This window comes from Condylostylus longicornis, unplaced genomic scaffold, assembly GCF_029603195.1.
Source record: "Condylostylus longicornis isolate FDR11 unplaced genomic scaffold, ASM2960319v2 ptg000098l, whole genome shotgun sequence".
Taxonomy (NCBI): Eukaryota; Metazoa; Arthropoda; class Insecta; order Diptera; family Dolichopodidae; genus Condylostylus; species Condylostylus longicornis.
The window spans coordinates 1,305,382-1,317,449 of NW_026578066.1; the positions used below are offsets into that span (position 1 = coordinate 1,305,382).

The following is a 12,068-nucleotide window of genomic DNA, read 5'->3' on the forward strand; positions in this document are numbered from 1 at the left end:
ACATGTGAAAATAGTATGAACTGAATTTTTTGCTCGAAATGAGAACAGAAAAAAACAAGAAGGCTATTTTCGTTTATTCCAAGAAAATTATAGCAAGATATAATAAAAAAACATATACATACATTATACTTTCGGAATACATATTATGAAATATGAATGCATAAAAAACGCTGTAATTAAGTGAAAACGCCCGAAATTAAAGAGAATTAATGAATTTCCCAAAATTTTCTTTCATGTCAAAAAATCTTGTCAAAATTTGAAATTTCTCACAACTTTACAGCGCTTGCTTGAAAATTTGTAGCTTTTTTTTTAAAACAGTGGTGCTGCTTTCACTATGGAAATTGTCATTTTTTTTCTTAATTGACAGTTTGTGTTTTTTGTTGAAAGGCTCTTTGATTTTGTTTTTAAAAATTACTTTTGGAAAATTAAATTTTATTTTAATATTTTTAATACCTGTACAAAATTTTTATCTCATTTAAAATATGTGAGTTTTTGATTAGAGAAAACGGACTTTTGTTAGAGCAATCTTAAATCTCAATTTTGTATGAAATAATGTTTTTAACATATTAAAGTTTGGAAATAGTTGAAGCCATAAACAACAAAGGAACTAAAGTGAAATAAAAATTATGATATTACAGGCAGCACTTGTTGAAGTACGGGAAAATATATACTGTGCAAATATATTTTTAAAATTCGATGCAGACATTAGCTCACTAAAAAAAACATTCAAAATATCTTTGGATAAAAATTGTGTATTAATAAAAAATGATGTGGAAATTATATTTACTTTAATATTGGATGACATAGAATTGAACGCTGAGTCCTTAAGTAATTTAATTATAAGCAATAGTCAATTGAGTTTTCGAATATCATTAAAGAATATTCAAGAAGCAAAATCGATCCAAAATGATGATACTCAACAAAACAAAACCGCAAAAAAGAATCTAAAATTACTCATCGAGCCAGGTTGCAAATACAAATTAGTTTGTAATTCTTGTGAAAATGTAGTACATCCAGTATCTAGCTTTGAACGTATTTTAAGTTTTCCATCAAACTACCAAAATGTTAATGAATTTTTTTGTCATAATGGACCTGACGTTGTACAATTAAATGAGAAAATGGTTCCAAATCAAAATGATCTATTTTACGGATTGTTTTTTATTATAATAAATTTAAAGAATTTTTGTAATATTAAAGAAACAAAGGCTAATGAAGTTCGTTGCAAACGCTGCTTATATCAAATAGGAGATATTATATTAAATTATAAAGCTGTTAAATTATGGAATGATAGCATTAAGTTAGTAAATTGTTCAAATAATACTACGTCTACTTTATTTAATATAACAAACGATTCACAAATATGTTACCAAATCATAGAAAGTATTTTAAAAGATTATGAGTTATCTGATTTTAATAATAGAAATCAATATTTTCAATTTACAAAAATTGTATTACTAGCAAAATTAGCTGATAAAAAACAATTTTTAATGCTTAACATTATTGAAAAAAATTTAAATATTTATAAGAAAGATGAAAATTTTATCAACAGAATGATACCAGGTCAGAGTTATAAATTATTTTTTAAAATAGAAAATAATGAAAATCAGGCTCTATTACGATTTTGGTTAAACGATATCAATGTCCATTGTTTGGATATATCATTTAGTTTATTTTGTAAATTCGTAAATATTTTAACAAACAATTCAGAATTATTTCCAGAAATATTTCGCAATAGTCAAAATGATTTTTTAATGAGTTTCGTAGCAAATTTATAGTTTTTTTCTTTAAACTGATTAAGTAACATTAATAAAAAATATATTTTACTTTTAAATTGCACAATATAAATACATAAAAACAAAGGAAAATATTGTTCATGATACTTATTATTTTTTGATGAAAAAAAAAGTTAAAATATACAATATCTACATATATAAATAAACGTTATATGTATATATTTAATTAAATAACTAGTTTTCATTATCTTTTATGGAGCAATCCATGACATCTTCGTTCATTTTTCTTCTTTTATTTTGGTTCTTATAGCTCTTTTGCATTTTATTTTGACCAATCATTACTGTTGCACGTGTTCCAGGACCCCAGTGTGATGTTGGATTTTCAGGGAATCGGGCTAAAGCCTTTTTCCTACTTTCTGGGTTGGCGAGTGGATGAATATCATTTAAATTATAGTCTACTTCTGGTTCTTTCGATAATATATTCGCTGTAGGACTTCCTTCTACTAACCTCTTTTCTTTCACTGGATGAATTTTATTCCAACAACGTAATATATCCCATAAAACAGCTGGTGGTGCATTGGTTTTAATAGAATTTTTGTAAGCGTGAGAATAAGAAACTTGATATCCAGCATGAAGCAAAGCTGATCTAAATTTCAACATCGGTACTATTTCCATTTTTAATACGCAACACATTTTGTCGACTGAATAATATAACGGAATATCAGGTAACTCTTCACATATAACGCTTAGCATGCCAGTTAATCTTTTATGTGTTCCTAAGTTTGATAAGGGCTCTGTTGCAATCATTTCTAATAAATCTTCTACAAAACGTTTATGATGTATTGGAGCAGACCATATAGGCCCGCCTAAATGATGTTTATGTGAGCAGTGTTCACAATTTTTATTAATTGAAGGTCCTGTAGGTAGCGCAAACTTTGTTGCAAGGGCATTTTGTTCATTAGGATTTGGTTTCCTAATTCCTAAAGGTTGAAGCGTAAAAGTTTCACATCCAGTACATTGATATATCATAGCTTGCTTACAAATACTCTGTTTACATTGAAGTTGTCCAGTAAATACACGAACAAATACACGAATATAAAAATCAGCTAAAATTAAATTTTGATAATTCATATAGGTAAAGTTCAAAAAAAGAAAATTATATAATATACTAAAGTTTAACTTTAAAAAAATCAATGTTTTAAGGAAATAAATCTGAGATCCATCGCTAGAAGAAAAAATACAAAATGATTAGTACTTTACCTGAAATACTCAAAAGTGGATGGATGTATTTCCCATAACGATTAGCATGAGTTTCAATCGATCGTAGTAAAATTCTAAGAGCCATTTCATGACAAGCTTTGTTTCGCAAGGATATACTGCCACTATATTTAACAAAACATGTGTCAGGGCTAGAGCCAGCGAGTACTGCCATGTCAGTTGCAGTTACAAGAAGTAATCCACCATTATTGATACTTTGTATCGCACCATCTAAAAATTGAGTTGGACATCCATATGGATCTAGGTCAATAACATCAAACTTCTCCTCTGGTTTTGTAGCTGCTAAATACATTAATGTCATTGCATCTGAATGTGTAGGGTTTACTAAATGCTCAACTTTATTATAAAAAACGTTTTTAGTTATAGATGCAACCTAAAAAAATATACATCGAAAATCATTTATAATTATTAGTTGCTTTTTTCTTACAGCACTTTTGCTTATATCGTTAGCTATAATTTCTTTTATATTTGGCACCTCCTTTGCATAACGAATCCCCCTTAAACCAGTTGCGCTCAACGCTTCTAAAATTCTAATACCGTTTTCACATTTGACTCCTCTAACAAAATTCTTGTCTGAATCATTTGTGGCACATGCTTGCGTTTTCTCCCATAGTTTCTTAACAAAAACATTTAAAACTGCTACACTCATATCACGGTTGAATTCTTGAACTGGATTGCAAAAAACATTTACTTCATTCAACACATGGGCACTTTGTTCTACAATTACCGTTGGTCTTTCATTACTCTGTGAAATTTCTAGCTCCATTTCTGAAAAATTTATATTTTTTACGCTATACAATCGATATTTTATTAAATTTGTCTTGCAACTTTCTGAAAAAGGTTTTCGATAAAATGCATTTGTAAACAAATTCAACATTGGTGATTTAAACAAAATGAATTAACCTCAATTTTTTACGGTATGAGATATATATTATATCGTTACACTAATCAATCCAGTTTTTTATGAAACACAACGGCAACATAGCTTATAAGTTATAAAAACAGCAAGAATGTAAAGACACCAAGATTATATTATTGTACTTAAACTAGGAAATATATTTTGCATAGTACAAGTTATAAAAAAAAGGAAATATATCTTATTTATTATAATGAAAGTAAATGGTGAATGAAATAAAATGGAAAAAATACATTTTTGACCACATTTTATAGCTTCAAATACATATGGAACACAAAACATGTCATTGAACAAGCTTATATGGCAAGAGTTGCCATTCTCGTTATTTGTATTATGTAAACATTGAGTATTTGATAGCTTTCTCAAATGTCAATTGTCAATAACTCAACAACAATATTGTCCAAATGAAATTATTCACGAGTTTTGTATTTTGAATTATTTTTAACTATTTAATATGTTTCAATTATTATCAAGGCTTACATCAAATAAGTGTCTTTTTTTTAATAATTTACAAAGTAAGATTGAAATTGCTATTGTTTTTCCTATTTACTAAAATACTGATTTTTTTTAGAGTTAAAGAATATTAACAGCGTTAGCAGTTTTTTACCAAAAGCCAATTTTAGTAACACACAACTATATAACCAAAAAGTTGTGACTGAAAGCAGCATCTCAAAGGTAGAACCCAAAGGTTTAATTGATAATGTTAAAGATGTTTTGTTAAAAAATCAGGATACAAGATTGTTTGCTGTTGTCCATCTATGTGGGAAACAATTCAAAATTACAGATGGCGATATAATTCTTGTACAAGGATACTGGCCTCCAACAAATGGTGACAAGATTCGGCTCGATAAAGTTCTTTTAGTAGGTGCAAATGATTTTACACTGATAGGTCAACCAATTTTGGAACCAGGTATATGTGATGTACAAGCGACAATCATTGAAAAAACTTTAAGTCACACAAAAACACATTTTCGAAAGAAAAGAAGAAAACAATATCAAAGGATCAATTTCTTTAGGTCGCCACACACAATGATAAGAATTAATTCAATAAATATTAATCCTAATTTTAATACTGATGGCAAAAGTCAAGCCGAAATGGATTTGAAATTATTTTAAGTAACACAAGTTTTTTTTTTGTTCAATTAATATTTTATTAATCTAAATGCGTTATCCATAAAATTTTTTTGAAGATTTCAATGAACTTCATTTCGAATCATTAATATTTTATATTATTGTTAATGAGCGTTAATTGTATAATAAACAATTTAATAGCAATTTTTAGAGATTATTTTTTTAAATCATAACTATTTAAGAAAAAAAATTTTTTTTTTTAAATACATAATTATTATTGTGGACTCAAAATTACATGCTTAAATAATTTTACCTATTTCTACAAGTACCATAATTTTAATTTTTACTCAAAATCTTTTGTACATTTTCATACCATAAAAAATAACCAAAATCACAATTGTGCCTTTTTAAAAGCTCTGATTCGTTTTGAGTTTGATTGGAAAAAATATCTTTATCGTCTAATAAACAATCATGAACAAAGTGACAATTTAAATCGAATTCCAATAAAATTAGTAAATCTAATAATTTTATTCTAACATAATATGATAATTTTTTCCTCCTGAAATTGTCTATGAAATAAGTTCGGAAAAGTAGAAAAGATTCTTCATAATTTTTATTTAAATACTTTCCATTTTTTATCTTATTGATTCCGCTAATTAAAGCATATAATAAACCTTGTTCAAAATTAGGTTCTGAAATAATATTAAATGTTTTTATAAGACTTAAAATTAAATTCATAATTTCATCATTAAGATCATGAAATGAAACCAAACAAGTTGCAGATAATTTTCTAATTTTTTCGCATTTATGACTTAAAAGTTTCCAAAATAACTCACGATATTGCAATAAAATTTCCTCGGTATGAGTGTTATTATTACTAAAGTTTAATTTCAAATATTCGATGTTTGAAAGAAATTCTAAAAAAAGTATTATAGTGCTATAAGATTTTTGGTTTCTAAATGTTGTATCATTACAGATATTATAACAATACTTCAATATATAGAACAAAGTTTTTGGTACTTTAATTGAAATTTCTCTGAGTGTCACTTCACTTGAGTACAATACAAGTGGCGTTTCAATATCACTTGATTGCTTTTGACCAACCATTTTGGGTACTATACCACCAAATAATTGTAATGCTGCATTTCTGAAACCATAATCTTTATAAGAACAATATAGAAAAAGAATTTCATTTAAATCTAACCTGACACACCATTCTCGATGCTCTATTCTTTTAATTGCAGCCATCATAATATCATCATAGAATTCGGCTACGTAATCCTTTAATTCTGTATCTTTAACTAAAACGCACAAATAATGCAACATTAAAGCATCAAAATTTTCTCCATTAGTTGATATCAATACAGCTTCTTCAATTGGTGTTTCATTTTTTTGAACATGTGACATAATAATTTTCATTCCATGATAAAACAGTAACTTAGATTTGTCCATATCATTTTTCAATAAATGATGAAGCATTATAGATAAGCCAGCTCCTCTTCGAGTTAAACTATTATTACTAACGTTACTGAACAGCATATCAAAACATTTAAAAAGTTTTTTGTAAAATTTGGATCTATTGTTTACTAAATTTGTTGTATGCTTTACAAGAATACCTTGAAAATTATTTGAAATTGTTTAAATACATATATAGTTATTTAAAAATGTTTAGGATGCTTCCATTTTTTTCAAAAACAGACTTACCTAATGAAATACCAGCAGCTTCAATAGCTCCCTTATGTCGACATTTACATAAAACGTTAATATTAATGTCCAAACATTTTTCAAACAAATCTAGTTTTAAACAGTCTTCTTTCTCTAAGTTAAATAAGTTTATACCTATAGTGGTAGCCATATCACAGGTAGCCTACATTCAATAAGAAAATTAAAAACAAATTTGTACATAAAACTAACTTTGATTTACTTTATTTTTTAAGTTACCTTTAATGTTGTCCAAAAAGACAATAACAGTAATTTACGATCTAATATGCTATTATCTGTCTTAATTTTTGATTTTTGAAGCAATAAGTCTAAGCTTTCATCCATTATTTCAAAACTAGCAGAAGTATTTTCATCAATATTTTCGTTAGCGATTTTCAATAATTTTAATATAATTTTATTTATATCAAAACATATTTCAATTACATTTTCATAATCTTCAAACAAATATTTTTGTTTCTCAGTAGAAAATAAAATATTCAAACAATTAATGAAACCAAATAGGTGATGTACAGTTTTGCACATGAGGAGTGGATCTTGTTCAAAGTTTTTAAAAGAGTTCGACAAATTATTTATACAAAATTCATATAAACGATTGTTAGCATCTAAGTTTTTATCAACTATAAGTGAAGCAATTATTGAAGCCTTACAACATTTATTATATTCCAAGCTTTTGCATTTTATTTTACAATTTTCCAAAATTGCTTCATAATCTGGCGATTCACTGCTTATTAAATTGATTGAGTTGATTATATTGACAGTAATAGCCTGAACATCATCATATTGAACTAAATCATTATCAAGTAATTGCAGAAGTTGAATTTGAACTTTTTTAAAATCAAATATCGATTTTTCATTTAAAAATTCTATTAGCTTTTGATTTGTTAAATTTTTAACGTTGATTCTTTCTGGTTTTAAATAAATGGTTTTTAGTGTTTGATTAAATAGTTTCAAAGAAAAAATTATTGGTTGGTATTCGTTTGATAATGAAATTCCACATTCATAAATTTCTATAATGTTACGAAAAAATATTTCAATTTCATTTATAAGCTGCACAGATTTCGCTGAAGCTGTATCGGAAGCCCAATGTAAGATCTTTGAAGCAAAATTAATTATATCAGGTACTTTTTCTAGTATAGATTGCCGAAAATCTGGCAAAGAAGTATAAATGTTGACTTTAAAAAATCCTACAAAAAAATTCATTATGTCATTAAATAATCCATATCTTTCCATTAAATTCACATTGGATAAAGTATCTGTTATGAATTTGTAAATAAATAATTGCGCCTTCTCGTCGAACTTTCCATAATGGTCAATGAAATATATTAATATTTTGTAGAATGTGTTTTCATCCGACTTAAGAATATTACTTCTAAATAAATAACAAATTAAAATATTTCGATAGGTACCACTTGATGATTGAGTTACATTTCGAAAAATATTGTCCATATTTAATTTAAAATATATTTGTTCACGATTTTCAATATGTTTCCACCACTGGGAATTCAAATTGACCATCTCTTTTTCAGATGCATTTTCGAATAATTTTAAAATAAATTCTATGAAAATTTCATTACTTAAATTATTTAAACTTCTAATTAAACATTGTGCCGCAGAAAATAAGTGCTTGAAAGTTAAAGCTAGACGAATGCCTTCAAAAAATTCTTCATTTTCAAATTCAACCCTTGTTTTTACAAATTCATATGAATATACTTTAAAAATGATTGATAATATATAAAATTTATTTTTGTTTGTCCATGGCATATAATTCAGAACTATAAAAACTATTTCACATGCCTCTTCTGGTGATCGCTGAACATAACGTTCAAAAAGTTGTAAAATTTCATCTCGTATCCGAAAACTTGTATTATTTTGAAGACAAAAATATACATTATCCAGTGATATATTAAATTTAGATTCTGGATATCTTTTATTTAATAAATTCATAGCTTTTAAAATTACAATCAAATTTTTCGAATTTTCTAATACGCATCTCAAAAATATTTTGTTGCATATTTCTATTAAACTGTCTTTTTCAAGATGCTTCTGAAAATCTAAAAATTAGTTATTATGCATATATATATTAAACATAATTATATTTTAATAAATTTACTTGTTATGATTATAGCGTTGATAATAAAGGGTTGATGGTTAAATGAACATTTATTTAAGTTTTCAAAAAATTCTGTATCTGTGCGTATTTTTAATTTTTGTAAAGTTCTATAATATATTTTGAAAGCTAAATCAATTTCATTTCGTTGTAAATCCCTTTTATGAATTATTCCTACTATTATGTCTTTTAAATTATTGATTTCATTAATATCATCTAAACTCTTGTTCATTGAAGAATAAGTATTCTGGAGATCGATAATCAAATTTTCATCACAACTGAATGGCTTTATTACATTGTTTTCTGGAGGAATCGCGTCTTCCATTTTATTTTTCTTAATAATTTATAATTTCGTTTGATTGAGTTTCCGTACAATGAATCTTAGATGGTTTCACTCGTAAATCTGTACGTCTCAATATTTTTATTTAATAAATGTAATCTGCCCATTAATTATAAAAAAATAGTAAACAAATCAATCTGTCATTTTATATGTCAGATATTGTATATGGTTTTACTAGGTTGGTAGTTATTATTTATGATTGGTACGTAGATACGTTCTTTTGACTTATAAAATAATATTGGAACCACAAAAACACTAAACTACACCTGGGAACATAAACGGGTGTAGTTAAGAGTAGTTACAATATATGTTACTTCATAACGGATTTCCTATAAATAAAAAATTTCGAAATCTTGAAGAATTTATCAATTGGTTTTTATTTCTAAAAATAACAGTATTCAATACAAAATACGGTTCGATTTAACTAATAATTATAAAATTTACTAACAACTACAAAATACTCCAAAACTGGTCAAAACGATGTTATTCGTTAAAATTCGTCTTTTTAAAACTGATTTTCAGTGTATTTTTAATAAAACTCATTTAGAAAAAAAGTTGATAATTTATTTTAAAATTGACTCCTTATAGAAAATCATTAAAATACTATCATATTTTTAACTGGAGTGGACTGGAATATAACAAACATCATATCAGAGCTGCCATCATATTTGAAACGTCAAGTTGACATATTTGACATTTGGCAACCAATTCATTTATATAAATAAAATTTGAAGATGACTGTATTTGCTCTTTGCAGTACGCAGTTGACGTTCGGGTTGTGAGAAGTTTGGTTTAATTTTGTTTTAATTTTCCTTTAATGTAATGGAGCGGTAGCTGAAAAATTAATATACTAAAAATATAATAAAAAAAGAATCCAACTTTTTCTTTATTTTTATTGTATAAAGTGTAAATTTTGGCCTTATTTACTTGCGTTTTTCTCGAAATTGGAAGCTTTTCACAGAGCAAAACTTAATAAGCACAATTAAATGGAATTATTATTTATGGAAATATAGAAGCAAAACTAAAAAATTGCGACTGGATTATTTTCTTTACGTCTCGAAAAGAATATTAATTCAAAAAGGAGTCCTATTCACTTTTCTGAAGAAATCAATATACAAAAAATAACTACATAATAAATTTTTCATCCAATGAAATCACATTTATTCATTTTATAAGGGAAAAAAATATATATACTTCAAATATTTAAGTATATATCAATATTTTAAGAGAACAACTACAATAAATTATGAAATTCAAATTTTAAGAATAAATATCAAAAAATCTTTCCAACAACAAAATCACACAACAATTAACTACATAATATATACATAGATATATTATCGTAAAAATAAATTTGTGCAATACTTACGTGTTTAGCCATCATTCGTTTTTTTTTTTGCTTTTTTTAAAACTTGTTCAATGTTATTAAGATCGATTAGATGGCATATTAATTATTTGCAACACTATCACTTTCTCAAATTTACGCTATAGCCGCTTACATATTTTTTTTTTTTAATAAATTTCAAAACCTCAACAATTCTAAATTTCAATTGGATTTCGTTTTCTAATTTGAAAGACATTTAAAATAAAAAAGCCAAAAAATTTTTAAAGTACAATATTTGTAGAGCAACAAACTAGAAAAAAAAAGAAAACAAAATGGTTGAGCGAATCATTGAAGAAACAGCTGCTGAAATAATTTCTGGTAAGTATTTTTGAATTACATACATACATTATATTACAAGATATTACTGTAAATAATGGGTATACCTACTTACCTACCCACATAATAAGCAACCAGTTAATATTAAATACCATATATTACATATAAAAATTTAATAGAATTTCATTATACAAAAATAAAAACAACCATTGTAATATAAACAAAAACAAACTTAGAAAAATTAGTTCAATCACAATTATTTTCTAATAGAATTAAATAATGGCAAAATTTAATTAGAAATGTTGCGAAGGAATGTGAGTCAAATAATATTTTTCATAACTTATAAATTTTCTTTGAAAATTACGAAATAATTTTAGGTATAGTGGACTTTACCATATGATTTGTTGATTAATTATTCTGGTTATATCTACCTAGATAGATAAGTAAATACATAGTAAGAACCTACACACCCACTTACCAGCCTTCTTATGTTTAGTGAAGCTTTTCAAAAATTTAATAAAAAAATTTAAAAATTTTTAGATAAAAATTATAAGTTGATAGATTTCTGATTAAATTCTAAATGTACCTCTATACTTAACTGGAATTATATTTACATATGTACATACGTATATAAGTATTGAGTATCTGTTGTTTCCAATAAAGGGCAACAATTGATAGGTATCTATCTTATGTCAATATTATGGAAAATTTTTTGATTGAATAATTTCCGGAAAGATGCTTAGACAAGGATTTTTGTCAAGATACTATTGTGTAGGTACCTATACCTACTTACATATTATTATGTATATAATTATATTGTACATGAAAGAAAACACATGTGACGTTCATACGCACTTTTGTATATATATATAATGTACGTACCCACCTACTCTACGAGAAAATCTTATCACAAGAGACGTTTTAATTATTCGCAAATTTTTATATAAAATATTGTACGTGTATTTACCTAAATGTAGGTTATTTGATTAATATACGGCGATATTTTCCTTTATTTAAATTGCCCTATAGAATTTTCTACTACAGAATGAAATTAGCAAATGGATTTTGGGTTTTCTTTCAAAAACATTCAACTTGAATTCAGGTATCTTCCGCACTGTATAAATCCATATTTCAAAAAATTAATGTTTAACATTTAAATTGGAATTCACAAAAAGTTGTTGGTTTTACAAATTTAATTTTGTTAGTAGCGTTTGTTTACTAGATTTCTCAAAGATTTCAAC

At 25.9% G+C, this 12,068-nt stretch overlaps 5 protein-coding genes across 5 annotated transcripts in view; 3 read left to right on the plus strand and 2 right to left on the minus strand.

The window, feature by feature from the left end:
* The first annotated feature begins 378 nt into the window (after positions 1-378).
* Positions 379-1,916, plus strand: LOC129613958 (E3 ubiquitin-protein ligase E3D). The gene has a single exon (XM_055528307.1). The coding sequence runs from the start codon at positions 627-629 to the stop codon at positions 1,773-1,775; it is 1,149 nt and encodes a 382-aa protein (XP_055384282.1). The 5' UTR covers positions 379-626; the 3' UTR covers positions 1,776-1,916.
* LOC129613957 (tRNA (guanine(26)-N(2))-dimethyltransferase) lies at positions 1,825-3,887 on the minus strand. Its single transcript, XM_055528306.1, has 3 exons — positions 3,439-3,887; positions 2,994-3,384; positions 1,825-2,839 (listed from the first exon to the last, which is right to left on the minus strand). Exons 1-3 carry the CDS (start codon positions 3,775-3,777, stop codon positions 1,968-1,970), a joined length of 1,602 nt encoding a protein of 533 aa, XP_055384281.1. The 5' UTR covers positions 3,778-3,887; the 3' UTR covers positions 1,825-1,967.
* Positions 3,888-4,304: 417 nt separating this feature from the next.
* LOC129613994 (39S ribosomal protein L21, mitochondrial) lies at positions 4,305-5,202 on the plus strand. The gene is made up of 2 exons (XM_055528359.1): positions 4,305-4,442; positions 4,499-5,202. Exons 1-2 carry the CDS (start codon positions 4,382-4,384, stop codon positions 5,041-5,043), a joined length of 606 nt encoding a protein of 201 aa, XP_055384334.1. The 5' UTR covers positions 4,305-4,381; the 3' UTR covers positions 5,044-5,202.
* Positions 5,203-5,311: 109 nt separating this feature from the next.
* On the minus strand, positions 5,312-9,255 carry LOC129613948 (uncharacterized). Its single transcript, XM_055528298.1, has 6 exons — positions 8,831-9,255; positions 6,940-8,771; positions 6,703-6,865; positions 6,203-6,614; positions 5,536-6,145; positions 5,312-5,317 (listed from the first exon to the last, which is right to left on the minus strand). Exons 1-6 carry the CDS (start codon positions 9,150-9,152, stop codon positions 5,312-5,314), a joined length of 3,345 nt encoding a protein of 1,114 aa, XP_055384273.1. The 5' UTR covers positions 9,153-9,255.
* Positions 9,256-9,919: 664 nt separating this feature from the next.
* Positions 9,920-12,068, plus strand: part of LOC129613929 (probable cyclin-dependent serine/threonine-protein kinase DDB_G0292550) — a 41,141-nt gene continuing 38,992 nt past the window's right edge. Inside the window, exon 1 of the mRNA XM_055528272.1 lies at positions 9,920-10,869. Coding sequence (XP_055384247.1) covers positions 10,824-10,869 — 46 coding nt within the window. The 5' untranslated portion in view covers positions 9,920-10,823. The remainder of the gene's footprint in view (positions 10,870-12,068) is intronic.

Bases quoted from the DNA above. Each gene is read 5' to 3' on its own strand.
- LOC129613957 (XM_055528306.1), bottom strand. From the start codon at position 3,777: ATGGAGCTAGAAATTTCACAGAGTAATGAAAGACCAACGGTAATTGTA. The intron at 3,385-3,438 runs GTAAGAAAAAAG...ATATTTTTTTAG, and splicing joins ACGATATAAGCAAAAGTGCT to GTTGCATCTATAACTAAAAA. The intron at 2,840-2,993 runs GTAAAGTACTAA...ATTTAATTTTAG, and splicing joins TCCACTTTTGAGTATTTCAG to CTGATTTTTATATTCGTGTA.
- LOC129613958 (XM_055528307.1), top strand. From the start codon at position 627: ATGATATTACAGGCAGCACTTGTTGAAGTACGGGAAAATATATACTGT.
- LOC129613948 (XM_055528298.1), bottom strand. From the start codon at position 9,152: ATGGAAGACGCGATTCCTCCAGAAAACAATGTAATAAAGCCATTCAGT. The intron at 6,866-6,939 runs GTAACTTAAAAA...TATTGAATGTAG, and splicing joins CTTTTTGGACAACATTAAAG to GCTACCTGTGATATGGCTAC. The intron at 6,615-6,702 runs GTAAGTCTGTTT...ATAATTTTCAAG, and splicing joins AGCTGCTGGTATTTCATTAG to GTATTCTTGTAAAGCATACA.
- LOC129613994 (XM_055528359.1), top strand. From the start codon at position 4,382: ATGTTTCAATTATTATCAAGGCTTACATCAAATAAGTGTCTTTTTTTT. The intron at 4,443-4,498 runs GTAAGATTGAAA...GATTTTTTTTAG, and splicing joins TTTTTTTAATAATTTACAAA to AGTTAAAGAATATTAACAGC.